Source organism: Myotis yumanensis, unplaced genomic scaffold, assembly GCF_028538775.1.
Source record: "Myotis yumanensis isolate MYYU_CA2020_CCGP unplaced genomic scaffold, mMyoYum1.0.hap1 SCAF_18, whole genome shotgun sequence".
Taxonomy (NCBI): Eukaryota; Metazoa; Chordata; class Mammalia; order Chiroptera; family Vespertilionidae; genus Myotis; species Myotis yumanensis.
In genome coordinates this window covers 35,454,944-35,481,727 of record NW_027223769.1, presented here as the reverse complement: position 1 = coordinate 35,481,727, position 26,784 = coordinate 35,454,944, and the positions used below count along the sequence as shown (strand labels likewise).

General features: G+C 47.5%; 2 protein-coding genes across 3 annotated transcripts in view; both read left to right on the top strand.

Moving 5' to 3' along the window:
• Positions 1–26,784, top strand: part of LPCAT2 (lysophosphatidylcholine acyltransferase 2) — a 50,912-nt gene that overhangs the window by 13,290 nt on the left and 10,838 nt on the right. For both annotated transcript variants that reach the window (XM_070398960.1, XM_070398959.1), the window contains 5 exons: positions 1,160–1,194; positions 4,526–4,580; positions 12,290–12,372; positions 12,744–12,869; positions 15,570–15,723. In XM_070398960.1, coding sequence (XP_070255061.1) covers positions 1,160–1,194; positions 4,526–4,580; positions 12,290–12,372; positions 12,744–12,869; positions 15,570–15,723 — 453 coding nt within the window. The remainder of the gene's footprint in view (positions 1–1,159; positions 1,195–4,525; positions 4,581–12,289; positions 12,373–12,743; positions 12,870–15,569; positions 15,724–26,784) is intronic.
• On the top strand, positions 22,756–23,776 carry CAPNS2 (calpain small subunit 2). The gene has a single exon (XM_070397928.1). The coding sequence runs from the start codon at positions 22,851–22,853 to the stop codon at positions 23,604–23,606; it is 756 nt and encodes a 251-aa protein (XP_070254029.1). The 5' UTR covers positions 22,756–22,850; the 3' UTR covers positions 23,607–23,776.

The following is a 26,784-nucleotide window of genomic DNA, read 5'->3' as shown; positions in this document are numbered from 1 at the left end:
GGTTGTCTTCTGGGCATGGATTGTGCCACCGTTCCCCTAAGCCCAGGTTTTCGGAGGATGTTTGGGGGCTGAGAGGACCTTCATTTACCAGGGAATTTCCATGAAAAGGCAAGATGTAGTCCAGTGATGGCGAATCTATGACACGCGTGTCAGAGGTGACACGCGAACTCATTTTTTTGGTTGATTTTTCTTTGTTAAATGGCATTTAAATATATAAAATAAATATCAAAAATGTAAGTCTTTGTTTTACTATGGTTGCAAATATCAAAAAATTTCTATATGTGACACAGCACCAGAGTTAAGTTAGGGTTTTTCAAAATGCTGACACGCCGAGCTCAAAAGGTTCACCATCACTGATGTAGTCGCTGATGGCCTGTTAGTGAAGATGAGGAGTTCTCGATCAAGTCAACTTTCTATTCAGTGGCTGGTTTCGCCACCACGGATGTCTGTAGTTAAAATGAAAATCTATCAGACTTTTACTCATTGTATTTCTGACTATGGGTTTGCATTTTTCATTTATTCAAATTCCTTCACTTTGCATTACTTTATTTAAAATATATACTTTTTTTATTTCAGAGAGGAAGGGAGAGGGAAAGAGAGAAAGAAACATCAATGATGACAAAGAATCATTAATCGGCTGCCTCCTGCGCGCCCCCTACTGGGATTGAGCCCACAACCCGGGCATGTGCCCTTGACCAGAATCGAACCTGGGACCCTGTAGTCCACAGGCCGATGCTCTATCCACTGAGCCAAACTGGCTGAGGCCCTTTGCATTACTTTAAACTTTTCTCCCAAATTATTCACTCTCTCTCTTTAGAAAAACTGATGTTTTTTGGATTTTGTCAGCGAATTCATTATCCAGAGATGTTCATATTCAGAGGAAAAGAGCTAAGCACACATGGTAGATTTTTTAAAAGTCAGAGCAACTTAGTTCCATAAAAAGGTGGTTACATAAAGGAGCCAGATCTTGGCTATGTAGATATATGATCCAAGAATGCATGGCTCAGTCCACTGCTGTTTAACAATAACCACATGCTGGTTCTATTTTCCAGCATAATGCTTTTTATTTAGAGAGCCCATGCTTACCCGTATTGAAATAAGGTTTCTGTTTCATTTGGTATTCGCGGAACTAACAGCTTAAATACTCTTGTTGTTGTAGGACACTGTGACGTGGACATGGCAAGGATATACATTGTAAGTCGCTCATCTCTGTTATTTATATACATTTCATTCTAGTGAAGAAAAAGAAAGTTGTGTGTGTGTGTTTTTTTAAAAAAAGACTTGCTTTTGTGAAAGTAAAGATTTCTAATCAGATCCTTAAATTTTGTAGCTGACACGTCTCCATAGAGAGCATCCCTCTCTTGCCCATTGACCCTGTGGCCCCCATGTACAGAATTCCTGCCTTGTCATGTTCTAATGGGTCTGCAGGGATTAACCATCGCCTCTTGGCAACATCCCAGTGACCTAGTTTGCATCCTCTGTAGCTTTAATTCTGTGGCTTCCTTTTCATTGCCGACTCAGCACTACCTAATGTCTTTCTTGTTATTTTACTATTTATATTTGGGCTTAAGCAGTCTGGAGTAATGCAGTCCTATGGCCTAAAGCCGTGGTCGGCGAACTGCGGCTCGAGAGCCACATGCGGCTCTTTGGCCCCTTGAGTGTGGCTCTTCCTAAGCCTTAGGAGTACCCTAATTAAGTTAATAACAACATACCTACCTATATAGTTTAAAAAATTTGGCTCTCAAAAAGAAATTTCAATCGTTGTACTGTTGATATTTGGCTCTGTTGACTAGTGAGTTTGCCGACCACTGGCCTAAAGTGTGACTTGAGAAAAGAGCTAACCAAGCTTGCAGTTCCGTTCTGGATGGGAGAAGCATAGGGCTCAGCAGTTTCTAAAAACCCTTCAGAGAGGAGAGGAATGCAGTTTCACTCTTAACCAAGCCGGAGTGAAACAGGCCTTTAAATAGGACGGAATCTGTAGAGCCTCCGTCCGAGGCCTGTTTATGTTTCGGTGGGAAACGTGTCAAACCCCTGGATCGGGGGGCTTTGCCAGGGGTTTTCCGGTCATGCCTTTGATACCGTTATGCACAGAATTCAAGGACCATTGTTGGTGGACAGGTGACAGCCACGTGGAAATATTGAAAAGGAAATCATTTGCTTTCAAAGTATGCTATGGGCTCCCCCCTTTGACTAACCTTTTTAGACAATCCCAACAAATTCTGAAAGTCAGATATTGCTACCCTTTCTCTCTCCAATTTGTGCGTGTGAATTGCTTTGAAATAATAAACTTAAGTCAGAAATTGTAACGAATGAACCAGTTGCACCTGTTACTGCTGATCAACATGTCAGATGGGTATGTTCCTCTTACACTGCCGTCCTTGAAGCAAGGTCAACTGCACCCAAAATAAAGAGCAGAAATCGCAAAGGGCATCCAGATATTATGTTACCGCTCACTCTTCAGGAAATCAGTGCACTCATTTGGCTAGAATAAAACTTTCATGGCGCTACTGGTTGTGAGTAACTGGTGTTCAGCTTTTTGACGAGGGAAACTTAGGAGAAACAATTAGTACGAGAGCATTTTAGAGAAAGAGGTGCCTAAAAATTGGCTGGAGAGTGTATCTCTATATCCTAACATGGGCCATCCTTGGAGCCTTCATATGTTGAGTTCCTTAAGGAGCTGGTGAGTTTGGGTTCACTGTTCAGTCAATATGGTTTTTTTTTTTTTTGGTCCAGGTAGATGTGAAGGTCAAACAAGGGAAAGCTTTTCTGGAAGGGGGAACGGGGTTAGAAAATAGAGGACTTTTAGTTCATCGAGCCTTCCAACCTGGGAAGTGTATGGTAAAGGGGAAACGGAAATAGGAGAGAGAATTCGGAAAAGAAAGAGGGAAACCAGATGGTCAGAATGAAAGATGTCTTAGGACTTAGCAACCCACACAGAGCCTTCAAAAGCCACCCCTCTGTGTGTCCACACGCCCCGTTGCACTCACTTGTGGGAACGCTCATGCCCACCCCTGTCCTCTGACCCGGTTCCTGGTGTATTCAGCTCTGTGTCTGTTCCTGCTAAGTCTGCTTTCTCCATCGCCCTTGCTCCATGCACTACTCAGGACGCGGGTTCTAAGAAATTCTACCCCCAAGCAGATACCCAGGAGAGGACTCATGAATTTGGGGAATAAACTGAAAGAAAGCAGCCATGGAAATGCAGATCTGTGTCCGCCCAAGAAGTGTTGTTTGCTTTGTGTGTAATGAGAATCGTAGGTGTGGTTCTATTTATTTATTTTTTTTACAGCATTTAGAATTATCTCTTCAAATCACTGACTTCCAAAGCTCAATTAAACAATTAAAGAATAATTACGGCAGACAATATGGGTTGACTTTGTTTGCTTGCGGTTGACAGTGAAATATTTTCTTCCCCCTGTAGATGGAAGATTTGAGAACTGATACTTAGGTTAACTATTCACAATTAATTATGAAATTGGTCGATCTGTTTTTCTACATTCTCTCTTTAAATTCCTTGTTTAAATGCCTAAAGTTTTTGTCTTAAGTCTCTTCAAGTAATTGTTTACAATCAAATCATACGTTAGCTGCTTTAACAGTAAAACAAAAAGTTTGGTTGATTGTTTTCACAAATACGTAGTCTGATCCACTCGGCCAGATTAAAATCCCATAGAACTCTAATCTGGAGAGTCTGTATATATACTAGAAAGCTTCAAGTTGGAACAACTATTTCAAAAATTATTTTGAGAGGGTTGATTGTAACCATCTCATGGAAGCCTTTGTCTAGCTTTACCATGACATTTGAGACTTTTCAGAAAATCCCCCCACAGTGAAAACATTAGTAACGGAGACAGTTATGATTCAGTTTCTGCTTTTAAGAAAGGCCGGCTGATTTTGTTTTCTAAATATCAGAAAAGAGTTTAATAATGTTCTACTCCGGAGTTATCCTGTAAACACATTTATGAATCTTAAAAAACTTGGCCTTGGGTAAGTTTCTCTAGGGACATAGGCTTTTGAATCTGAGTTGTCAAGGAGATTTCAAAGTTGGGGTTCATTCTGCTGATCTGCAGCTCTGACTCACAAATACATACATGGTATTGCATGTAGGGATTGAACTTGTGCTTTGTTTTTTAATATTTTTATTGATTTCAGAGAGGAAGGGAGAGGGAAAGAGAGAGAGAGAAACGTCAGTGATGAGAGAGAATCATTGATCGGCTGCCTCCTGCACACCCCCTTCTGGGGATCAAGCCTGCAACCTGGGCATGTGCCCTGACCAAGAATCAAACTGTGACCTTCTGGTTCATAGGTAGATACTCAACCACTGAGCCACACCAGCCGGGCAGTGATTGAACTTTTGAATGTCAAGGAAAATCTGAGTCCAAGGAGTGTTACAGCTGTCCTGGGGCATTTATAAACCCAAAATATGTATGATATTTGGCCTGAGTGCTCTGTGTGCGGAAAGGGGTTCTTGGGTAATATTAGACGATCCTTGTCTCACCATGTAAAGGGAACTTCTCTTTTTCCTCTTCAGCTTTCAGCTGTGTGTGCTCACCTTCTGCCAGCCCTACACGAGGGTGGAAGTTGAGGTAAGTCATTCAAAACGTGGCCGTGGAACTTGAGATTTGGCCTTTCCTTTTATTTTGAACTAGAGGCCCGGTGCACGAAATTCATGCACAGGTAGGGTCCCCAGGCCTGGCCGGCCATCAGGGCCAATCTATGGAACGATCGGGGGCAGCTCCTGCATTGAGCATCTGCCCTCCCTGGTGGTCAGTGCGCGTCATAGCGACCAGTCGTTCCGCCGTTCGGTCAGTTTGCATATTAGGCTTTTATTATATAGGACTCCTTGTGTGCAGAGACCAGATGTGCAAAGATCGGAAGTTAAACCCACCATCTTTCAAATAAGCCCTGTGTACAAATTGTGTATCTAAACCCAGGCAATCAGGTCTAGCCCTTAGCATTGGATCAGGAAACACCTCTAACTTCTGGGAACCTCCAAGGTGTAACCAACCTGACTGGCCAGATTCGCACCACCCATTCCTACGTCTGTATTCCTCCCATTTCTACGTCTATATTCCTTTCAGCGCCGACCTCTGCCAGGTTGAATGCTAACCCTTCACGTCCCAACCTCAGGAGCCACAGAGGCCGAGAGCCCCACAGCTCCTTGAGGAGTAGTGGGCTCTGGGAGCCTGAGAGGTGCTGCCTGGGTCGTGGGAGAGGCACGGGGTCAGGAGCCCACGGAGAGCCCGAGGCAGTCGTATCTGGGAGGCAGCCCGTATCATCATTCGCAGGACAGTCTTTGGGTTGGCGTTGCGGTGGCAGACGGGAGTGGGGGAGTAATGAGGTCATTCTGAAAGTCTGACCACATTTTTTAGATTCCAGGTTGTTCCCAGAAGTATTCTTAGTCTCTAGGCGTGATGTGGGATGGACCCCTGAATTCACAATCTACTTGGGTTTGCGGATGCTTTCAGGTAGCCTGTGAAGAGAGAGGGTCAGGTATATACCTACATATCTATACTATACCTCCAGCAGGCCTAGCAGCAGACGTGGAAATGCATGTAGGACTGCACTTTTTTATAGAGCCCATGTGTTAGTGGTCAAATTGTGTTACGACAGAGGTATGCAAATTTCTCATTATATTGCCCTGACCACTGTTACACATTTCCTTTCTGTCTCATGTCTGGCTTTCTCTCTCTTTTCTTTTCTCTCTTTCTTTTCTTTCTTTCTTTCTGCTTCCTTTCCTCTCTCCTTTCCCCCTTATCTCTCTCCCTCTCTCCTCTCTTTCTGTCCCTCCCTCCTCTCTCTCTTTTCCTCTCTCTCTTTGAGTTACAATATTTGCATTCTCCAGCCGGTTCTCAGACCTGTTTGACCTGTTTGGACAATATTTTCTAACAAAGAAAGAAAAAGAATATATTCTTTGTCCAACAACTTCACAAATAAAAACGGCTTTCGACCATTGGAAATACCTGAGTCAGCAGGGATTTGGTGTATGAGGATTGTGGTGCCAGGCACAAAGACGGGAACCTATGGATTTCTGATTTAGAATTCTTATTTTAATTATATGTGTTTTAGATCTGCGATGCCTTTCACCCAGGGGACCCCTAACAACTATATATGACTGAGTATTTTTATTCCCCAACGTTTAGCTGTAACTGAGCACCCCCACACCCTGGCGCAGGGCTCTCCGGGCCGGGCCCGGTCTCAGAGGTGCCAGCTGGCGCCGCCCCACACGTAGCTTCGTTAGAAGTCTCGACTCATTTGGCTGGGCCAGCTCCAGTTGTCTTGGCTGTTCAGAGGCACGCTCCTCTCTTTCCCGTTCCTTTAAGATTGATGGGGATCCTACGTATTATTTTTGACAGGCGTTTTTAGAACTTCTTAACTATCAATCAGGTAAACCTAATTCAGGATGTATCTATCCCTCAAGAAGAGGACATTTGCCGAGCCCGTGTGGCTCAGTGGTAGAGCATCAGTCCAGGAGCCAAGAGGTTACCGGATTTCATTTTAGTGCCGCCAGGAGCCACCAGAATGTGCCCGAGCAAATTACTTAAACCTCTCCCCGGCTGTGTGCTCCCTGGTAAAATGGGAGTAACACGTATTTTATAGGGTCGTTAGGACTTAATAAGGGTTACTTATGCGCTGGCACACGGCTGGGGTTCGGGGAGCATTCACCTTTATTTCCCTGAGCACGTAGATTGCTCCGTTCTTTATAAAAGGAAGTGGCAGGTGTTGTTCAAAAGCACCTTCCTCGTGTTGCATTTTCTCTTGGAAACCTGGAGAGAAGAATCGCGGAGGAACCAGCACTGCCCATTTGTGAAGACGGATTCCCTAAGGTTATTTTCTGCTCCTCGGAAAAGGACATGTTTGTGTGAAAGAGTCATTCATCCATCTCTCTCTCATCTCGTAATCATCGACTTGGGAGAGAGGAATGTGCCGGGTGCGGTCAGGAAGCAGTGAGTGAACCGGTTCTGCGAGGACCGAGTGTTCATAGAAGGCCTGGCTGCGGGTGGCAGGTGGTGGCCGTGAATTACAGGCCGAAGAGTTGGACGACATCTGGCGTGCAGCCTAAGGCCCAGGCGGAGGTGGGAGGCCCCGGGAACAAAGGCGCAGACAGGAGGTGTTGGTGTGGGAAATACGTCCGCCGGCCTCCTTACCTGGGACAGGCGGTGCCGTCAGCAGGGTGGCCTCGGAGGGAAGGGAGCTGCGGAGTCTGGCCCAGGTGAATGGAAAGGGAATTCACGTTCCCAGGGCTGTCATAGGGATGGAGGGACGCCCCCCTCCCGCCTGGGTGCCCTAACTGGGTCTATGAAATAACCTGGCATCAGGTAGGTTACCAGGGGGGAAAGTGTGCACATTTATTCATTCTTTAATATGTGCACAAGGTGTCACAGGGAATAAAAAACGGGACACCTGGGAACAGCGGTGGGATTTTTGAGGGCTCATCTTCCATCTGCATAGACGAAGGGGAGGGAGGAGGCAGGCCACGCAGGGGAGAGCAGATGGCTTTTAGGAAAGGCAGAAGCATAGATGAGAGATAGAGTGTGTGATGGAGCTGGCCCGGGGGTGATGCCTACCTCTGGTCTCCCCTCCTCTGAGGGGGGCCAAACTCCCTGTCTGATGAATCTTTGCAGGAGGGGATTTGTGGCAGTTGACTTCTTATTGGGGGATCTGTCTTCAGGCAGATGAGGGGGGGCGGGCGGTGCAGAGGAAGCCTCGCCCCTATCTGTGCTGCTTTTCCAGTGGCCTCAGCTGCAGAGAATCAACTCGCCCAAGTGGCATATGCTGGGGTGGCCTTCACGGTTGTCCCTCTGGAGTGGAAAGTGAAATGCCTTCGCGGCGAAACGAGGACTTGCAACCTGAGAAGCAGAGCCTGTGTTGAAACAGTCAGATGTGAGGGCAGCAGATCAGAGCGGGCCCAGCCGGGAAGGGGCTGCCGGCAGCAGGACATGCCGTCCAAGCTACGGAACCCGATCCTCGCCCATCACGTGGACACGAAGGAAATAGACTCGGGCCTGAGATGACGTGCTTGGGCCCACCTCCAACGACAAAGGGAGAGCTTCAGCAAAAGGAAAACGGACCGGGAATGCTTTTCCTACTTAGAGGCAGGATGGCCACCTCGGGAACATAACAGAGTTTTCAAGCAGCTGTGAGGACCCCGTGGAAGTTGACGTGGATTTGTCGTAGCCTCAACCCGTAAGGTTTTTCTGGTTTTTAAAAATATGTTTTTATTGATTTCAGAGCGAGGATGGGAGAGGGAGAGAAACATCAATGATGAGAGAGCATCATGGATTGGCTGCCTCCTGCACGCCCCCTACTTGGGATGGAGCCCACAACCCAGGCATGTGCCCTGATGGGGAATCGAACCATGACCTCCTGGTTCACGGGTTGATGCTCAACCGCTGAGCCAGGTGACCAAGGATTTGTGACTGGCACCGTGGGTGTGGCAGTGAGAGAGCCTCGGTGAGAGAAAGGCCACGTGGACGTGTCTGACTCCCCAAGACCAGGGCCGCCAGGCGGACAGAGGCTGCAGGAGGGGCAGGGAAAGAGGGATGAGCAGGTCCTGAGAGTGACTGGGAGGCTCTCGAGGTCTAGGCAGGACCCGGTTGCGGGAGAAGTAAACACTCCTGGGCCATGAGGGAAAACTGGCCAGAGAGTTTGTCCGCTGAGGAGATGCAAGTCGCAGGTTCACGTCCGCGGCTGCAATAGAGCTGAGGAGGATCTCTGTGGCCAGGTGAAGAGGCTGTGAAGTCCAGATGACAGATGGGCCATCAGTGTGGCTACGGGGAGGTGATGAGAGAAGGTGAAGGTGAAGGGAAGACTTGGGGTCAGGAAGCTGCGGGGGTATTTAGCCGTGTCTCAGGGGACAGTGATGGATCATAGCCTTTTGGGTGCGTCTTCCTTCCCAAGGAAAGGGTGTGTTCGCGTGGTGAGCCGCATGCAAAATGTAAGTGTGAGCTGGAGGGCAAGGTCTAGGCCGAGGAGAGGTGATTTTTTATTAGGATTTCCATTGAGTTGCTTCTCAGGAGGCTTGGGGCCCATGAGCGTCACATCTAGACTTTTCATTATTTTTTGCTCTCCGTGGATAAGTTTTCTCCTCAAGCACAGAAGGCCACGTCCATATGAGAGTTAGTATCTGCAATCAAGACCCAAAGCCACAGCTCATTGTATTGTGTTTGGTTAATAACGAAGCTGTTTGTATATGCTACATATTCTATGTCAGTGATCCTTTGACTTAAAAGAAACAACAACACAAAACGAAGAACCATAGGGCAATATAAAACTTGAAATTATCATACTGTTTTGTTAGAGGTTTTATGAACATTGATTTTGAAGCACTGTTTTCTTCCTTGGATTGCATTCTAAGCAAATAGTAGAGATTTTTACCAGAGCAGGCTGAAGGGAGTTTTTAGAAATACTTATTTGCAGACTTTGGTGCTCTGGATATATAAGTGATGTGGGGACCTCTGGTGGCTTAGTTTATTTTTCCATCTTAAGGAATAACTGGATACGAAACAGGAAGCTAGACACAGGAGTCCAGTTGGAAAGGATGTTGGAGATCATGTAGTCAAACCTTTCACTTCACAGGAGATGATGTGTGTTTTTTTAAATATATTTTATTGATTTTTTTACAGAGAGGAAGGGAGAGGGACAGAGAGTCAGAAACATCGATGAGAGAGAAACACCGATTAGCTGCCTCCTGCACACCCCCTACTGGGGATGTATGTGCCCGCAACCAAGGTACATGCCCTTGACCGGAATCGAACCTGGGACCCTTCAGTCCAAAGGCCGAGGCTCTATCCACTGAGCCAAACCGATCAGGGCCACGAGATGATGTTAATAGAATGAACGAGCAAAGTGAAATGACATATAGCAGGTTATCCTGTCATTCCTACCCACTTTAGCTGAGAAATTTCCCTTGCACCCAAGCTGCCCTCTGCACCCCACTCCCTCTGTTCACGGTCTCACCACCTCTTGCAGGTTGATGCCTGCGGTTCCCCCTGCTCTTAGCTTCTTCCTCTTTGGTGTATCCATTCCCTTCCACCAGAGGCACTGCTCAGACGCTCGGACCTGCTCATGCCACTCCCTTGCTCAAACTCCCTCTCCGAGTCCCCATTGCCCACAGGCTTCTTGTCATGACTCACAAGATGTGAAAACACGTCTGTGAGTCCAAAAGAGGTGTTCGTTATGCAAATCTTTCTTTTTTATTTCCAACTGTGGCCCTTCCACATGCGTGTGGCTTTAGCTCTATTGTTTAACCTCTTCTGGCCTCATCCTTCTATCCGATGGAAATGGTTGAACGTGCCTCAAGGAATTGTTAAGAGAGTTCATGGTATAAAGACTCCAATAGAAAGTTCTCAGCCCATAGTAGGTGCTTAATGGATGGGCTTAGCTCATTGTCATGCATTTCGACCCCGGGACATGGAGAGCTCCGGAGGGCAGGGACCTCCTTGCCACGTCTTCAGGGCTTAATGCGCGGCCTGACATGCGGTAGAGGCCTAAGCGATATTTACTGAATGGAAGTGAGCCGTGGAACCTTGGGCCGGTCATTTGATCTTTGTGGGTCCCAGTTCCTTATGACAGAAATTGGGAGGCTCAGTGACATGAAATAATGCATGTAAAGCACCTAGCACGGTACCTGGTTCATAGGTATAATTCTGTTGGTGAAATCATGTTTATCCTTTAAAAGCCGAGGTCCACCATCAATCAGCTCTCTGTGAAGCCTGTTTGGCAGCTTTCCCCTGCCCACTCCCGGCCAAATTCCTCTTTCCTATCACTCACCCTCCTACTCTAGGGAAGATGGTTTCATGGGGAAAACTAGGGTCTTAGAATTGGACCGACCTTGGGCTGGGTCCTGGCCATGCGACCTGTTTTACTTTCAATAAGTTAGTGAAGCTTTTCAGCACTGTCTGTAATTGGGGGTCAGGGTCGTGATCCTGAGCATACGCTGTGTCGGCCTAGCCTATAAAAATTTCTGTTTTCTGTAGAACTCGAATAGGGTCCTGTTGATCTTGCCTGATGTATAGTAGGTGCTCAAAATATATGTTGTGACGTAAGTACGGCACCAAAACCTTGCTGACATTAGAACACGATTCATAAAAACAAGGACAATGCCAGTGAGGCATTACAGAAGGTCAGGGATAGAAAAAGGTACATTTAAATGGCCATAAAGCAAAACAGGGTGTTAAGGAAATGTTAGAAAGCCAATAGTAAGGATTTTTTAAAAAATCTATTTTATTGATTTTTTACAGAGAGGAAGGGAGAGGGATAGAGAGTTAGAAACATCAATGAGAGAGAAACACCGATCAGCTGCCTCTTGCAAACCCCCTGCTGGGGATGTGCCCTCAACCAAGGTACATGCCCTTGACCAGAATCGAACCTGGGACCCTTCAGTCCACAGGCCGACACTCAATCCACCGAGCCAAACCGGTTAGGGCAATAGTAAGGATTTTTTTAAAAGCAGATGAAATGACAAAACGTGAAGTTCTATCCATTGATGAAAATATGGCCCATAGAGGAATGGATGGAGAAGATAAACCATAAAAGACAAAATCATCATCATCATCATCATAACCTTCTCACACAAAGGGGAGGGACTGGTAGAAATTGCGGGTCTAAGAAGATCTTAGTAGCTGCAGCTCTCCATCTCCCAGAATTCCAGACACGGGCTCATTTCATCCTCACCGCGGCCTGGGAAGTAGGCGATCGGAGCCTGCCGTATAGAATCGAGGGGACCATTCAGAAAAGGAGGTGCTGGTTAATACACAGGGAGACCCAGAGCTCCTGATCCAAGCTCTGGGTTCCTGCCACCACGTCAAGTTACCGATGTGCTCGAAAGGCCATGTTCATAGGATGATAGGTAATTTATACATTAACTAGAGGCCCGGTGCACGAAATTCGTGCACAGGTAGAATCTCTAGGCCTGGCTGGCGATCAGGGCCGATCTGTGGGGCGACCGGCGGGGTGGCTGGGGGACCCCCACTGGCACCCGCCTTGGCCCACCTGGTGCTGCCTGCTCCCAGCTCCGCCCCCTGCTACCGCCGCTGGTCGCCTCCCTCTGCAGGGCGACCTGCAGGGCGATCGGGGGGTCCCTACTGGCACTCACCTTGGCTGGCCTGGGGCCTGCAGGCTGGGGGAAGTTCCTGCGTTGAGCATCTGCCCCCGATGGTCAGTGTGCATCATAGTGACCAGTCATTCCGCCGTTGGGTCAATTTGCATATTAGGCTTTTATTATATAGGATATCTTTGGCATTTGATGTCGGAGCCCTGCCAGTTGTTATAAAAAGGTGTGTTTATCTTTCAGTTTATGCCTGTTCAAGCACCGAATGACGAAGAAAAAAGAGACCCTGTCCTATTTGCTGGTAGAGTCCGGAATTTGATGGCAGAGTGAGTCTCTATATGTGATTATAGTCAGTAGATAGTTCGAACAGAATTGGTAAATGACATTTAACATGGTTTTAAGGATTTGGGTGTTTTCTTCCTAACACCCTCATCCCCCCAATTTATTTTGGTAAGTCAGATCACGTGCTTTCCACAAAATAACCACTTTCCATGCGGACGTAAGATTACCGACCTCGACCTCAGGGCCATAGTAAATCTGAACAAGTAGAGAAACTTGCCTCTTTGGCAGTAAAAAGCCAAAGCTACTGTTTAAAACGTGGGGGTTACTTTCCCATTCACTGCTGTTGGTTGACCCATTCAGGCCTAATGGAAAGTCGTTACCTGTTTGAAAACACTGCCTGTCCCTCTGCTTTCAGAGCTCTGGGAATCCCCATGACTGATCACACCTATGAAGACTGCAGGCTGATGATCTCGGCCGGGCAGCTCACCCTGCCTATGGAAGCCGGGCTGGTGGAATTTACCAAGATCAGCCGGAAATTGAAGTAAGCCTATTTTAAAATGACTACGTCTTCGTAACAGTGTCCAAAAGAGATCTGAGTTCCTGTGTGTTTATTTTCTCTGGTTTTATGAATGATCAGCTCTGGTGTTTGTCTTTTTTTGTTTTTAGTATGTTTTATTGGTTTGAGAGAGAGAGAGAGAGGGAGAGAAACATCGATCAGCTGCCTCCTGCACGCCCCCCACTCCGGATCGAGCCCGAAACCTGGGTATGTGCCCGAAACCAGGCCTAGAGATTCTACCTGTGCATGAATAACGGCACCAAAACCTTGCTGACATTAGAACACAATTCATAAAAACAAGGACAGTACCAATGAGGCACTACAGAATGTCAGGGATAGAAAAAGGTACATTTAAATGGCCATAAAGCAAAACAGGGTGTTAAGGAAATGCTAGAAAGCCAATAGTAAGGAGATTTTAAAAAAGCAGATGAAATGACAAAACATGAAGTTCCATCCATTGATGAAAATATGGCCCATAGAGGAATGGATGGAGAAGATAAACCATGAAGGACAAAATCATCATCATCATCATCATCATCATAACCTTCTCACACAAAGGGGAGGGACTGGTAGAAATTGCAGGTCTGAGAAGACCTTAGTAGCTGCAGCTCTCCATCTCCCAGAATTCCAGATACGGGCTCATTTCATCCTCACCGCGGCCTGGGAAGTACGGGTGTCATGGAGCTTGGCACCCTCCCTGGGAGTCGAACTGGAGGGCTTTCCAACCAACCAGCCAGGACTTAACCAACCAACCAGCCAGGACTCATGAGGCTCTGGTGTGTATTAGGGAAGCTAAGCTTATGCATTTATCTCCCCTTTAGTTATATGTGTGTGTGTGTATGTATATATATACATACACACACACAATGTTTCAGAAAGAGGAAATCAGAGGGAGAAAGAAAGAGAAACATCAATGATGAGAGAGAATCATGGATCGGCTGCCTGCTGCATGCCTCACACTGGGGATGGAGCCCACAACCTGGCATTTGCCCTGAATGGGAATCAAACCATGACCTTTTGATTCATAGGTCGATGTTCATCCACTGAACCATGCCAGCCGGGCTCCCCTTTAGTTCATCCAGTTTTCTTTTTTTCAAGAACAGTTACCTCAAAACTCTATGTGCTGGTCACAGGAGACCAGGCGATAGTGTGGCTCTGCCTCCCACCTCAGAAAGGGCTGAGTGGTTGAGTGTTTAGTCCATCCTGTTACCTTTGTACCAAGAGGACGGCATAAGTAGATGATACAGGCCTGGAGTGGCCAGAGTTTCTCTTTCAAAATAAGAATTGACTCATAGAGTAGCAATTCTGACCATCATTAAAATGTCTAAATACCCCCAAGATCTATCTTTTTCTTCTGGGTACGTCATTTTTTCTAAAAAGGTAAAAACACCCCTTCCTGCTTTTATGATCCAGTTTGAACCATTTAGATAAACATTCCTTTTGGATGATGTGGTACGAAAGGTGTAGCCCTCCTGCCCCCCCCCCCCCCCCCCCGTCTTCTGGTATTCAGTTCATTCGCTTTTAGCCCCATTGGGGACTCGCAGAACGTACGGGCGTCATGGAGCTTGGCACCCTCTCTGGGAGGGAGCTGCAGAGCCCGTTACTGTATTGAAAATACAGTATCTTCAGTATTTAAGAAGTCATATTTTGATAACTGATAGAGCAAATGCTATCTATGTTTTTTAGCCAACCAAATGTTTTGATGTTACGTTCACAATTTGATAAATTTAGATAGCCACTGGAATCGGGTACAGACAAAGTATGTGTTCAGTCAACTGTTTATCAGATAAAGAAAGGATGTGATGGATCCAATATATAAGAAACTAAACTTTGGGTGGTGAGCATACAATATTATATATATATGTGTGTGTGTGTGTGTATCTATATATATGATATATTATAGAAATGTACACTTGAACCTTATATAACCTTATTAACCAAGGTCACCCAAATAAATTTAATAAAAGAAGAAAGAATATGATGTAAGTTACAGTGTATTTTCCAGTGTCTATCACCCTAGTTAGGGTTTTTCATAACTAGGTTTGGAGGAAGTGGGTCTGGTCTAATGAATCTCCGTAGCCCAACATTTTGTGAAATGTGATTTTTTTCAGACAGACAGCTCCTCGAAAGAAAAAGCTGTATTTTTTAACCACTCGGGCAGTTCTGTTGACTTACCGAGTCATGTTTAGATTTAAGTCTGATTTCTTATTTTCTTCTCACGAGTCATGTATTATTCTGCCACACTGCTCTTCTCGGTTACTTTCCTTCCCCTTAGATATTTGGGGGAAATTACAGTCACACTAACATCCTTTAAAAGAATTAGAAGCCTGGACACATGTTCAGTTTGTACTTTTAAACACACATTTTATTCTCCTGTTTCAGTTTAACGCTTACAGTGTTTTCCTTAGACAAGTGACTCACCACTGTTCATAAAAATCTCACGTGGGTTGGGAAGGGCTGATACCATGTTTCTTTTATTTTATTTTATTGTGGATTATCTCACTAGCTTCTTTCTTTATTTTAATTTAAATCCTTTATTGTTTAGAGTATTACACACGTCTCCTTTTGCCCCCATTGACCTCTCCCCGGCCGTTCCCACCCCCCAGCTCATGCCCTCACCCCCCTACTGTCCGTGTCCATGGGCTGTGCTGACATGCATCCATGTATTTCTAATTCTCCCTGCAGACTGGATTGGGATGGCATTCGCAAACACTTGGATGAATATGCGACTATTGCGAGCTCGTCCAAAGGGGGAAGAATTGGAATCGAAGAGTTTGCGGAGTATTTGAAGCTGCCCGTTTCCGACGTGCTGAGACAGCTGTTCGCACTCTTTGACAGGGTATGTGGAAACGCAGTCTCTGACATGCAGACGTGCCATGCTCCCGGAGAGCATGCATCAGTAGCTCAGGCAAGAAAAACTTGTTAGGTCGGGGTTAGACCCAGCAGGGCTGAGCCCGAGGTTTAATTGCACGGTTTTGTCTTCTCGCCTAAATCCTAATAATAACAATGTGCATGTGCATGTGTTTTGTAACAGTGATGATAGTGTCTGTATTTGAAACACCAGGCCAGGTATAAATATCGTGATCCTATCATCATGTCTGTCATATAGAATTGGGAAGGGTTATGTAACTGGCAAGAATTTTAAAATCTCTTATCAAAACTCATACATCGATGACCTGATGGTGCTATTGTATTCTGAAGGTTTCTGGATTCTCCCCGCCCCCATCCCCCCCCACCCGCCAAAAAAATATGTGAAAATCAAATTGATTTTATTTTCTAAATAACATTTTATAACAAAGGTTTTAATGAATGCTTGGCCATTTGCCATAATATTGGGGACACGGTTTTCTGCTTATGAATATGTGAGTACATGAAGTTAGACACCTGAATTGTCAAAAAGTTTCCTTAGAAAAGTGTATCCAGTTCTCTATTTTTTAAATTTGTTTTTAGTACGTAAAATTCACTCTTTGGGTTAAGGTTGTATGAGTTCTAACAAATGCATAGAGGCGTGTAATACCAGCACGTTCAAGATATACAACGGTTAACAAAGATATTACCTCGTAGCTATTCTTTTGTAGCCAAGCCCTGTCCTGACCTTTAACCCCTGACAACAGAATCTACCCTTTCGAGTCTGGCTTCTCTCACTTAGCCTAATGCGTTTGAGATTCAGCCAGGTTGTTGCATGTTTCAACAATCTGTTTCCTTTCATTGCTGAATAATACTCCATTGTGTGGACTACGGACGTACCAGGCTTGGTTTACCCATTTCTCAGAGGAGGAATATTTCGTTTGTTTCCAATTTGGGGCAGTTGCGAATACCACTGCTCTAAGCATTCAGGCATACGTTTTTGTGCAAATGTAGGTTTTCCTTTCATTTGGGTCAATACTAAGGATTGTGATCTCTTTATTGTCTCTTGTCTGAGAAGGACTTTATTTTGCGTTCATCCCTGAAGAGTATTTTTGTTGCATAAAGAATGCTGAGCTGATAGTTCTTTTCTTTCAACGACTCATTAGCGGTGTCCGTGATTTCACTGCCTAACTGGTTGTTCCTCACGTTTTGACTTTCCTCACCAAGCCTCCTGCTCTGGCATTTGCCCAGAGGTCGTTGCCTTTTGCATTCTGACCAGAGTTTCTAGTTTTAATCAGAAGGCGAGATAGACTTAACCGGGCTCATTCCATCTTGTCTGGCACCAGAAGTCCCAGTTCTCTAGTAACCACTGGGGAAAAAGGTATTTTGCAAAGAAATGATCGCCGGGTGGCAGAAACCAGGACAGGGCTTTTCGTCTTTTTTTCCCAGGCCCCCTAAGCTTCCTAATGACTGTACTCTGTGATGTCATAGATGAACTGTTCTTTAATATCATGAGGTTAGGCTACCTTCTTCTACAGGCACGTGCCCGGGGCCTCTCTTCTGGGCTTGCTTGCATCACACAAGTAATCTTTCCTTGTCCGTGAAATGTCCAGTCTTCATTACATTTTATAATAGAACTACTCCACCACGGCTCTACGGTGTGATGAAGACTTAGGGGAAAGGACCAGGCAGTGTGGCTCAGTAGTTGCGCGTCGACCTATAAACCAGGAGGTCACGGTTCCATTCCCGGCCAGGGCACATGCCGGGGTTGTGGGCTCAATCCCCCAGCATGGGGCGTGCAGGAGGCAGCCGATCAAGATTCTCTCTCATCATTGATGTTTCCTATCTCTCTCTCCCTCTCCCTTCCTCTCTGAAATCAAGAAAAATATGTATATATATTTTTAAAAAAGGTTTAGGGGAAAGGAGAAGAAAACAATTGGCTCTCCCTGTGCAGACTGGGAAAACAGGAACTTTACACTCACACTATGACTGGTCCTGAGAGATTTATATAGAATGGCTCTAGATATCATGCTCGTACTTTTAAGTAACGTTTCTATAAATAGGACAGGAAGGACGATGGCAGGGACGTACCAGTAAGGACAGGACGTGGGGGAGTGGGAAGTGACATGAAACGGGAACCGAAAGGAAAGTGTAGACTTCGTGCTCACCAGGATTTCTCATGAAAATTAAAAATCATGTCTATGAAGGTTGCCCTCACTTTCGGGCGTCATACTGTCATCACTGGCGGTGACGGGTTGCTGGGACAGCAGTTCTGTCTTTGGATGACGGATGACACCTGCCACCAGCCCCACTGTTGCTGTAGCGCTACCACGTACGGGCAGATCTGGCAGAGGGGAAGGGAGGGTGAGCTGAGGATTAAAGTAATCCCTAGTTGGCGAGGTTGACTCCCTCTGACCTTGAGGATCCAGCCGGCCCTGGGAGTTAGGAGACGGAGAGACCCGAGAGCCAACGTGGTCGATCACATTTCTGTGTCAGTTGGCTCCCATATCAGTTATAACGGTGACTTTTTTCTTCACTTCTTTGCATGGTGTGACTCGACTTTAGATACAGACCCGGTCTGTACAGCACTTGTCCTTTGATGTCCAATGCACTGGAAGGTAGAGGAAGTAAGCCGGGGAGTGACTAGCTAATGCGTCTGGCCGTCTTTTCTTTCCTCCTTTCTTTCCCTTTTCCCCTCTGTCTCTGTCCGTCTCCCTCCATTTTTTGTTCGTGACATGCCTGCACCCCTGAGCCTGTGCAGAGTCGCTCTGTGTTGAGAAGCTGAGCCGTGTCATTGCCGCCCCGCCCTGTCCCCACATCCACTGCCAGGCCAGGCTTGTTTTCTCAGGCTCTGCAAGCAATTTTGCTGGGGACCGTTCGATGGGAAGGGCAAGGAAGTCCAGGGGCTTCCTAGTTTGTTTCTCTCCCGGTGGCTTATCTTGCTAAACTGAATGCTTAATGAGGGGTGAGGCGAGGGGGAGGAAGGGCGGGGAAAGAGAAAGGGTGGGGTGTTCCTGTTGCTCTCCTGATAGCCTAACTGTGTGCAGCGGCTCCCGTGAGCCCCTCCCATGTTATTTCCCACTTTATCCTCCATTTCCCCTTATTTTCCTCCCTTAATTAATCTTTTTTTAAAAAAATTTTCTTCTTATTTTTTTTAATCCTCAAAGAGTGAGAATATTTTTTCCATTGATTTTCAGAGAGTGTGGAAAGGCTGGGAGAATGGGGAGAGAGAGAAACATCGATGTGTTAGAGACATATCAACCGGTTGCCTCTCCACTCACGCCCCAACTAGGGGTGGAGGGTTGAACCTGCAATCAAGGTACGTGCCCTTGGCCAGGAATCGAACCCGAGACCCTTTGGTCCACAGGCCGATGCTCTAGCCGCTGAGCCAAACCAGTCAGGGCTCCTCTCTTAATCTTTTCCCAAGTCTCATGTAGTGTGGTTGGTGTTTGGGGGACGGAGGACAGATCTGAATATCCCTCCATATCCCCTTACGTTCTTGGCTAGCCTATACAAAATTCAAACACTGCCATGCTTTTTCCCATTTCTGCCTTCGGCCTGGCACTTACTTCTCTGGCACGACCAGGTACTCCGTTTACATATGAGGCAGGAAGAGTGCCCGGCAGCACTCGGACAATCCAGCATTTGTGGCCACTGCAAACTCCTGTAGATCTTGGATCACGGCTTCCCATGATGTGGGATGCATGCCTTTCTTTACCCCGAGCTCTTCCCGTCTGCCCTGTTCTTGGTCCTAGTTCAAGTGTGAAGTCATGGGTGCCAGTGGATAACAAGCATCCTTGCTTGTCCATTCCTGCTAGAGAAGGCAGGGGCTGTGTGATATGCAGATATGCTGCTCACGCTGAGAGTCGGGACATGGCTTACGTGGTTGGAAATGAACAGAGAAATCGGTCTGAGTGGCAAGGTGAATGCCTAGTCAACTGTGCAAGTTCTTCTGAAAGTTTAGGGCCATATATCCTACAACATCAAAAAGTATTTACTGCCCTCGCTGGCTTGGCTCAGTGGATAGAGCGTCGGCCTACAGACTGAAGGGTCCCAGGTTCAGTTCCCGGTCAGGGCAGATGCTGGGGTTGCAGGCTCCATCCCCAGTGGGGGGCGAGCAGGAGACAGATGAACAGGGATTCTCTCTCATCATGAATGTTTCTCTCTTTCCCTTCCTCTCTGAAATCAATAAAAAAATATATTTTTTAAAAAGTATTTACTATCTGGCTCTTAAAGTTGCCAGCCCCTGAAATACAGCTTTGTCACCAGGGAGGATACGCACTGCGATGGTGACGAGCATCGGCTGGGACACTGAGCAGGGTGCAGCATGAGGTGTAGCGTAGAGGAGACAGGACGGGGCAGGTTTAAGCCTGCGGGTAAGGCTACTTGTAAGAGGTCAGAGGCAGACTGTCCAGCTAGCAAGAGAGATGCACTGCCTACGGAAACACCTGAGGACTGTCTCGCAGGTAAACGCGACCTTCTAGACCCGCTCTAGAATGGGGACCTTCCCCTTCTGTGCTATTCTAGACCCGCTCTAGAATGGGGACCTTCCCCTTCTGTGCTATTCTAGACCCGCTCTAGAATGGGGACCTTCCCCTTCTGTGTTATTCTAGACCCACTCTAGAATGGGGACCTTCTCCTTCTGTGTTATTCTAGACCTACTCTAGAATGGAGACCTCCTCCTTCTGTGTTATTCTAGACCCGCTCTAGAATGGGGACCTGTCTCTGTCGATTTGCCTTTTCTAGACATTTCACATTAATGGAATCCTACACTATATGGTCTCGTGTCTGGCTGCTTTCACTTAGCATGTTTTTAAGGCTCATCCATGTCGAGGAAGTAATTCATTCCTTCGTGCCGCCAAATAGGGCTCCACTCTACGGATAGATCACGTTCTGTTTATCCGCTCACCAGCTGGGGGGCACTTGGGTTGTTTCCACTTGGAGATGATTCTGAATCATGTTGCTGTTGGCACTCACGTGTCACTGTTCACTTTTTTACGTTCAGTAGCTCTTCCTCCTCAAATTGAGGTTGTTTCTCCAGATGTAGGCAGTAGAGGTGCCCAGACAGCGACCAGAGTTGCTATTCGTGTTCTCATGAACAGCCTCAGGGCATTAAAGAGTCCAGGAAAGACAAGGCTCGTTGCTCTAATAACAGCATTTACCCTGGGATGGCTTTTGAGAAACCGTTAGCCAAATGCCCTCCATCTTCACAGAAAACAAACGAGAGGAACTGGATTGGAACCGGGTGGAAACACGTCAGATGGGCATAGGAGGCACATTTTATGTGACCGTGAGCGCCATCAAGCTCATTCCCAGCACTATAAAGACAAAGCCATCCAGTTTCCTGGGAGAGAAGCGTATGCGAATGGGTTTAAATCTGTCTGAGGCCAAATAATCCCTTGGGGTCCCCCAAAAGGAAGACAGTCCCTTTAGGGTGCCGCTGCTTTGTGGTTAAGGAAGACATTTGGCCGTTATCGTACCCGTGAGACCAGCTATTGGAGTCATTATGCCATAAAACTTGTGTCGGAAAATGTTACACAAACCACTGGGTGTGGCAGGTGGAGGCATCGCTTTCATGTCCTCAACAGAGCATGTTCCTTAGCCACCAGTCTCTCCCTGATAATCCTGTATAATAGAAGGCCAGGGACCATAAGCGGAACGACCAGATCGACCGCTCGAACAGTAGCCATGAGGTGCACTGGGGCGGCGAGCGGCAGGTGGGTGGCGAGCTACGAGCAGTGGCAGGTGGGGCGGTGAGCGACAAGCGGCAGTGGGCAGGGTGGTGGCTCAAGTGACGAGCAGCTGCAAGCTGCGGCGAGCTACTCACGCGTGACTTCGTGCACTGAGCCTCTAGTATTAGAATAGCCATCAGTCAATACTAGGACCATACAGTTTACAATTCATTTCCTATCTAGTCTTTCTTTCTTATTTATTTTTTTACTTCATATTTGAGCTGTCCGTGGTCCCCACAGTAACCTATGAGATGGGCTGACACATGGCATTCAACCCCCTTCAGGGAGAAGAGTATCTTAGGAAAGAGGCACGAAGAGGCTTTGGGGGTGCTGCTGATACTCTGTTCCTTGACATGGGGGTGTGCCGTCTGTGAAGTGCTGAGCTATACCTTAGTGATTTGTACATTTTTCTGTGTGAGTGTCACATTTCAAAAGAGATTCCAAAAATATAGTTCATGATCTCTGGCTACAGAATCAGAATCTCTGCATTTTCTTAATTATTATTTTTTTAAAAATATATTTTTATTGACTTCAGAGAGGACGGGAGAAGGAGAGTGAGAGAAACATCAATGATGAGAGAGAATTATTGATCAGATGTCTCCTGCATGCCCCCTACTGGGGACCGTGTTTATAACCTGGGCATGTGCCCTGAACGGGAATCGAACCCTGACCTCCTGGCTCATAGGTCGACACTCAACCACTGAGCCACGCCAGCCGGGCAGAATCTCTGCATTTTAAAAAGCCCCCTTCCACATTTTTCTTAAGAACACTGGATTTTGGAAATCTTTGCCAAAGGAAGGGGATCAGGTACATAATTCTCCCATTCTACCCTGCACATAAATATCCCTTAGAAAAGAGCGTCTTGCTTTCCTTGAGTCACTGACCTTCCGTCAGGAAAGTGGGTGCTGAGAGAGCACCGAGATCGCTGGCACACGGATCATTTACAGACATTATTGCTTCGAATGTGCCCCACGCACAAGCACTTATGAGTATTTCTTAGACACACTAGAGGCCCGATGCACGAAATCCGTGCAAGAGTGGGCCTTCCTTCCCCCGGCTGCCGGCACCGGCTTCCCTCTGGCACCCGGGACCCGGGCTTCCCTCGCAGCCCGGGCCTCGTCTGGAAGGACGTCTGGTCTAATGAGCATATTATGCTTTTATTATTATAGATGAGGAATATTTATCAGAAGAGCTCCCTAAAAATGGCAGGTGCTAGGACCTAGTGGAATTCAGGCAACTGCAGTGGGAGGTGAGCCATGGCATGTGGGCCGCATGTGGGCTGCAGGGCGTGGTGCAGCGGAGGCAGGGACAGAAAAGCCAGTTCTTCCGCCCAGAGCTCTGCAGGCTCCATTTCGGCTCTCTTCATCCCTCTCGTTCAACGGGAAGCATGTTTCTCGCCAAGGCGTTTTTGGAAGGGGCAGATCGAGGCCTCGGGGAAGCCCTGGGAGGCCTTCTTGGAGGAGGAGGTCAGAGACGAGGAGGAGGAGGAGGACGGGGCAATGTTGGCGGGATCGTTGGCGGACTTGTGAATCTCATCAGCGAGGCCGCAGCAGCTCATTACACCCCGGAGCCACCGCCCACCCAGGAGCATTTCACCAACGTGGAGGCCCACGAGAGCGAGGAGGTCAGGCGGTTTCGGCAACAGTTCGCGCAGCTGGCGGGCCCGGACATGGAGGTGGGGGCCACCGACCTCATGCACATCCTCAACAAAGTCCTCTCCAAGCACAAGGACCTGAAGACCGACGGCTTCAGCCTGGACACCTGCCGCAGCATCGTGTCCGTCATGGACAACGACACCAACGGGAAGCTGGGCTTCGAGGAGTTCAAGTACCTGTGGACCAACCTGAAGAAGTGGCAGTGCGTGTTCAGGCAGTTCGACCAGGCCCGCGCCGGGGCCCTGAGCAGCTCCCAGCTGCGGGCCGCGCTGCAGGCCGCCGGCTTCCAGCTCAACGATCGGCTGTACCACATGATCGTCCGGCGCTACGCCGACGACGAGGATGGCAGCATGGACTTCAACGGCTTCATCAGCTGCCTGGTCCGCCTGGATGCCATGTTCCGGGCCTTCAAGTCCCTGGATGGAGATGGGGACGGCCGGATCCAGGTGTCCATCCAGGAGTGGCTGCAGCTGACCATGTATTCCTGAGGCGGACAGGTGTCCCCCCCCCCCCCCAACCCCCGGAGGACAGGACTGCCCGCCAAAAGCACCCCCCCACCCCCGTGCTGACTGCATGGCTGCGGACGCCCCGGCCCCCAGCTGTCATCTCCTGGACTCGCGCTGCTTTTTACTGCTTAATTAAAACAGATTTGCCACGAGCGGGCTTGTGAGTGGTCTGTGTGTCGGCTTTGGGAGATACTGGATCTGTACGGACTCACAGATGTGATGGGGGTACAGCGTGGGGTTGTAAGGCAGTGGGTTTAGATAGGTTCTTGCTCACAGAGTGAATGCATTCCAAGGAGCAAGAAGTTTGTTGTTGGTGAGAATTAAAGTTTGAAAAACATTTGGAATCAATCAAAAAAAGCCCTCGGGAATTTTTTTTTTTTTTTTCCGCTCTAAAAAGGTGAGGAGGAGGGATGTTCAAAATCTGTGTTTCCTCTTAATGTTACATCTGGCATTTCCATGGTGTAAATAAATTGGAAAGTGCTTTCCTTGAAACCTGTTTAGCTACAGAAACGGGTTCAGGACTGGGGAATGAGGCCGTTTTATAGAAGGGTAGTAGTCTTTTTTTTGTCTTTTTTTTATGGTGGAGCAACTGTCTCAAGTTCTAGAATTCTTTCGCGGTGGAAAAAGCATGTAGCAATTTGGTTGGGTTTCGTTACATCCGTAAAGCGGGTCTGGGGCGTGGGGGGTGGAAGGGCGGACCCGTAGCCAGAATGTCTCTGGCAGCCGTAAGGACCAGCATGATCCCGCTGGCGTGGCCTTCATCCGAGCTCAGGCGTGCCCAGCTCCCAGCCAGCGCTTGTCGTGTCTTGCCCTGCCCTGGAACAACGAATATTATTGTTGTTGTTGTTGTTCCTCTCTGGAAACCAGGCAGGGGAAAAAGCAAGCAACGAAAGAAAAAAAAAAAAGAAAGGAAAACTTACATCAACCGTAATCAGTTCTATGATACATAGAGCCATACAGAGATGTATATATTTCTGTAAATCTATATATCAGTGCCGCGGCTCCTCCGTGCAGGTTCCCAGCCCCGGCTGAAATGGGAATTCACAGGGCAGCTCCTGAGGAGGGCTGGTACCCGAGTCCCCCTCCAATGGGTCACTAAGAACCTGTAGCGGTGGGGCTCAGAGATGAGCCTCTCCCCAGCTTCCTCGCGATTCTAACGAGCAGCGAGAGCCACGGCCACAGGTCGAAAGGAAGGCTGACAGTTTGCAAATGTCTCAGCCGAAACCAAGGCCCAGCAGGAGAGTCGGCGTTGCCCGTGTCCGGAGAAGGAAGATGGGCATCCGAGACAGGGACACCCCCACCATGCCTTCTTCGGGGGTGGCCCCTGGCTGGGCTTTATCATCCCGAGTCAGGCGGTGAGGGCGGCGTGGGCAGAGTCCACAGTCCGCGCGTGGAGACTCGGCCTCGGTTCACCCGCCTGCTCTGCAGTGGGTCCCCCGCCTGCGTCTCCTCCCTCTCCCCTCCTTTCGAGGACCCCCCTGAGTTGGAAGGTGAATTCTTCCCCCCCCCGTGGACTCCCTTAGAGGAAAGTTGTAACTGTGGAAATGATGTCACTGGCCCGTGACCAGCCCTCAGCGTCATCTCCGTCACGTAACATGTATGAAACCACACGCATGTGATTCCGCCCCGGGCCGAGCACACGGGTCCCTTCCACGTTCCTCGGGGACCTGCCAGTTAAGCCTGGCCCGCTGTGCTGCTCGGACCAGGTGTGGCCGGACAGGCGTGAGGCCACTGCCAGCAGCCATGGTGATGTCAGGGTCTCTATCTCAGGGTGAGCTTACGGAGGCGTCAGGCACGGGGGCAGGAACACGGCCTTGTCGGAGCTCAGAACATGATAACCTTTCCGTGTGAGGCTGTGGAGAGGGCAGTGTAGCCGCACGGTCCCCCCCACCCCCCTCAGTTCGTGTTAAATGTTTTCTAACAGTTAAGACAAGGATCTCCCACTGCGGGTGGTAGGAAGCTTTTCTCTTGTTCCTCAAGGGAAGGGATTCCCTGCTCCTGTGAGTCCCTTCCCACAGGCACAGGCAGAGCTTGAAGTCACCTACGTGCTCCTCCTTTCTGCTCTCTTCAGAGAATAGGAAAGTTTGTATATTTATACAAACACATTTTATACGAACGAAGGTTTAAAAGTTGTACAAATAACCTCCGTCTCTAGTGTGGATGCTAGAACATTCCGTCCAAACTCTGGATTTGTCCGAGTAACCAGATCTTTGGCAGAGAATGAGTAATTCAGTGTCTTAGGGTTGCCCTGGCCGGTGTGGCTCTGTTCGTTGGGCATCGTCCCATGCACCGAAAGGTCCGGGCGCGTGCCCAGGTTGTGCGCTCAATCCCCAGGAGGGAGCGTGCCGATGGATATTTCTCTCCCTTCCTCTCTCTAAAATCAACACAAAAAGTTTAAAACAATAAAATAGGTTTCTTAGTTTTCATCCAATAGTTGATGTTTTAAAGGCACATTTTCAATGTAAGAGGGAGTATTTACCTGAATATATATATATATATTGCTATTTCTACGTTGGAGCATACCTATAGTCTATAAAATGAAGGCCTTTCATTCCTATAACTCCATCCCATCATTTTAAAATTTTTAATATCAAGCAGTGCAATCAGTACAGTAAGGTGGAAATACCATTCATGGATTTAAAAAAAAAATACGTGAAATTGCACCTCTACATTTTTAAATTTCAAAATACCCCGGATGATTTTGAAAAACACCTTCATCTCCATTTAATCCACTGAATTCTGCGACTTGTGGCAGGAAAAGTACTGTGTGCTCTGTACCCAACAAAGTCAATATTCGTACATTATTTTAAAGCGCACTTTCAAAATATTTTGTGAGTAATAGTGCATCTCCTTGTAAACGTTGATTGTCTATAGCAGCCTCCGTCAGAAATCTCACCGGTGGATTGCACAACTCGTCCATAGTGGGGCCTTAGAAATATGTTTGGATGTACCTGTTGATCTTGGAATGCTCTTAGAATTACTGATTTCCAAAGTTTATCTGTAGTGCTAAGTGGATAAAACAGCGGTTCTCAACCTGTGGGTCGCGACCCCTTTGGCGGTCGAACGACCCTTTCCCAGGGGTCGTCTAAGACCATCCTGCATATCAGATGTTTACATTACGATTCATCACAGTAGCGACATGACAGTGATGAAGTAGCCA

What these genes read in the sequence shown, in the direction of transcription:
- CAPNS2 (XM_070397928.1), top strand. Translation starts at nt 22,851, where the DNA reads ATGTTTCTCGCCAAGGCGTTTTTGGAAGGGGCAGATCGAGGCCTCGGG.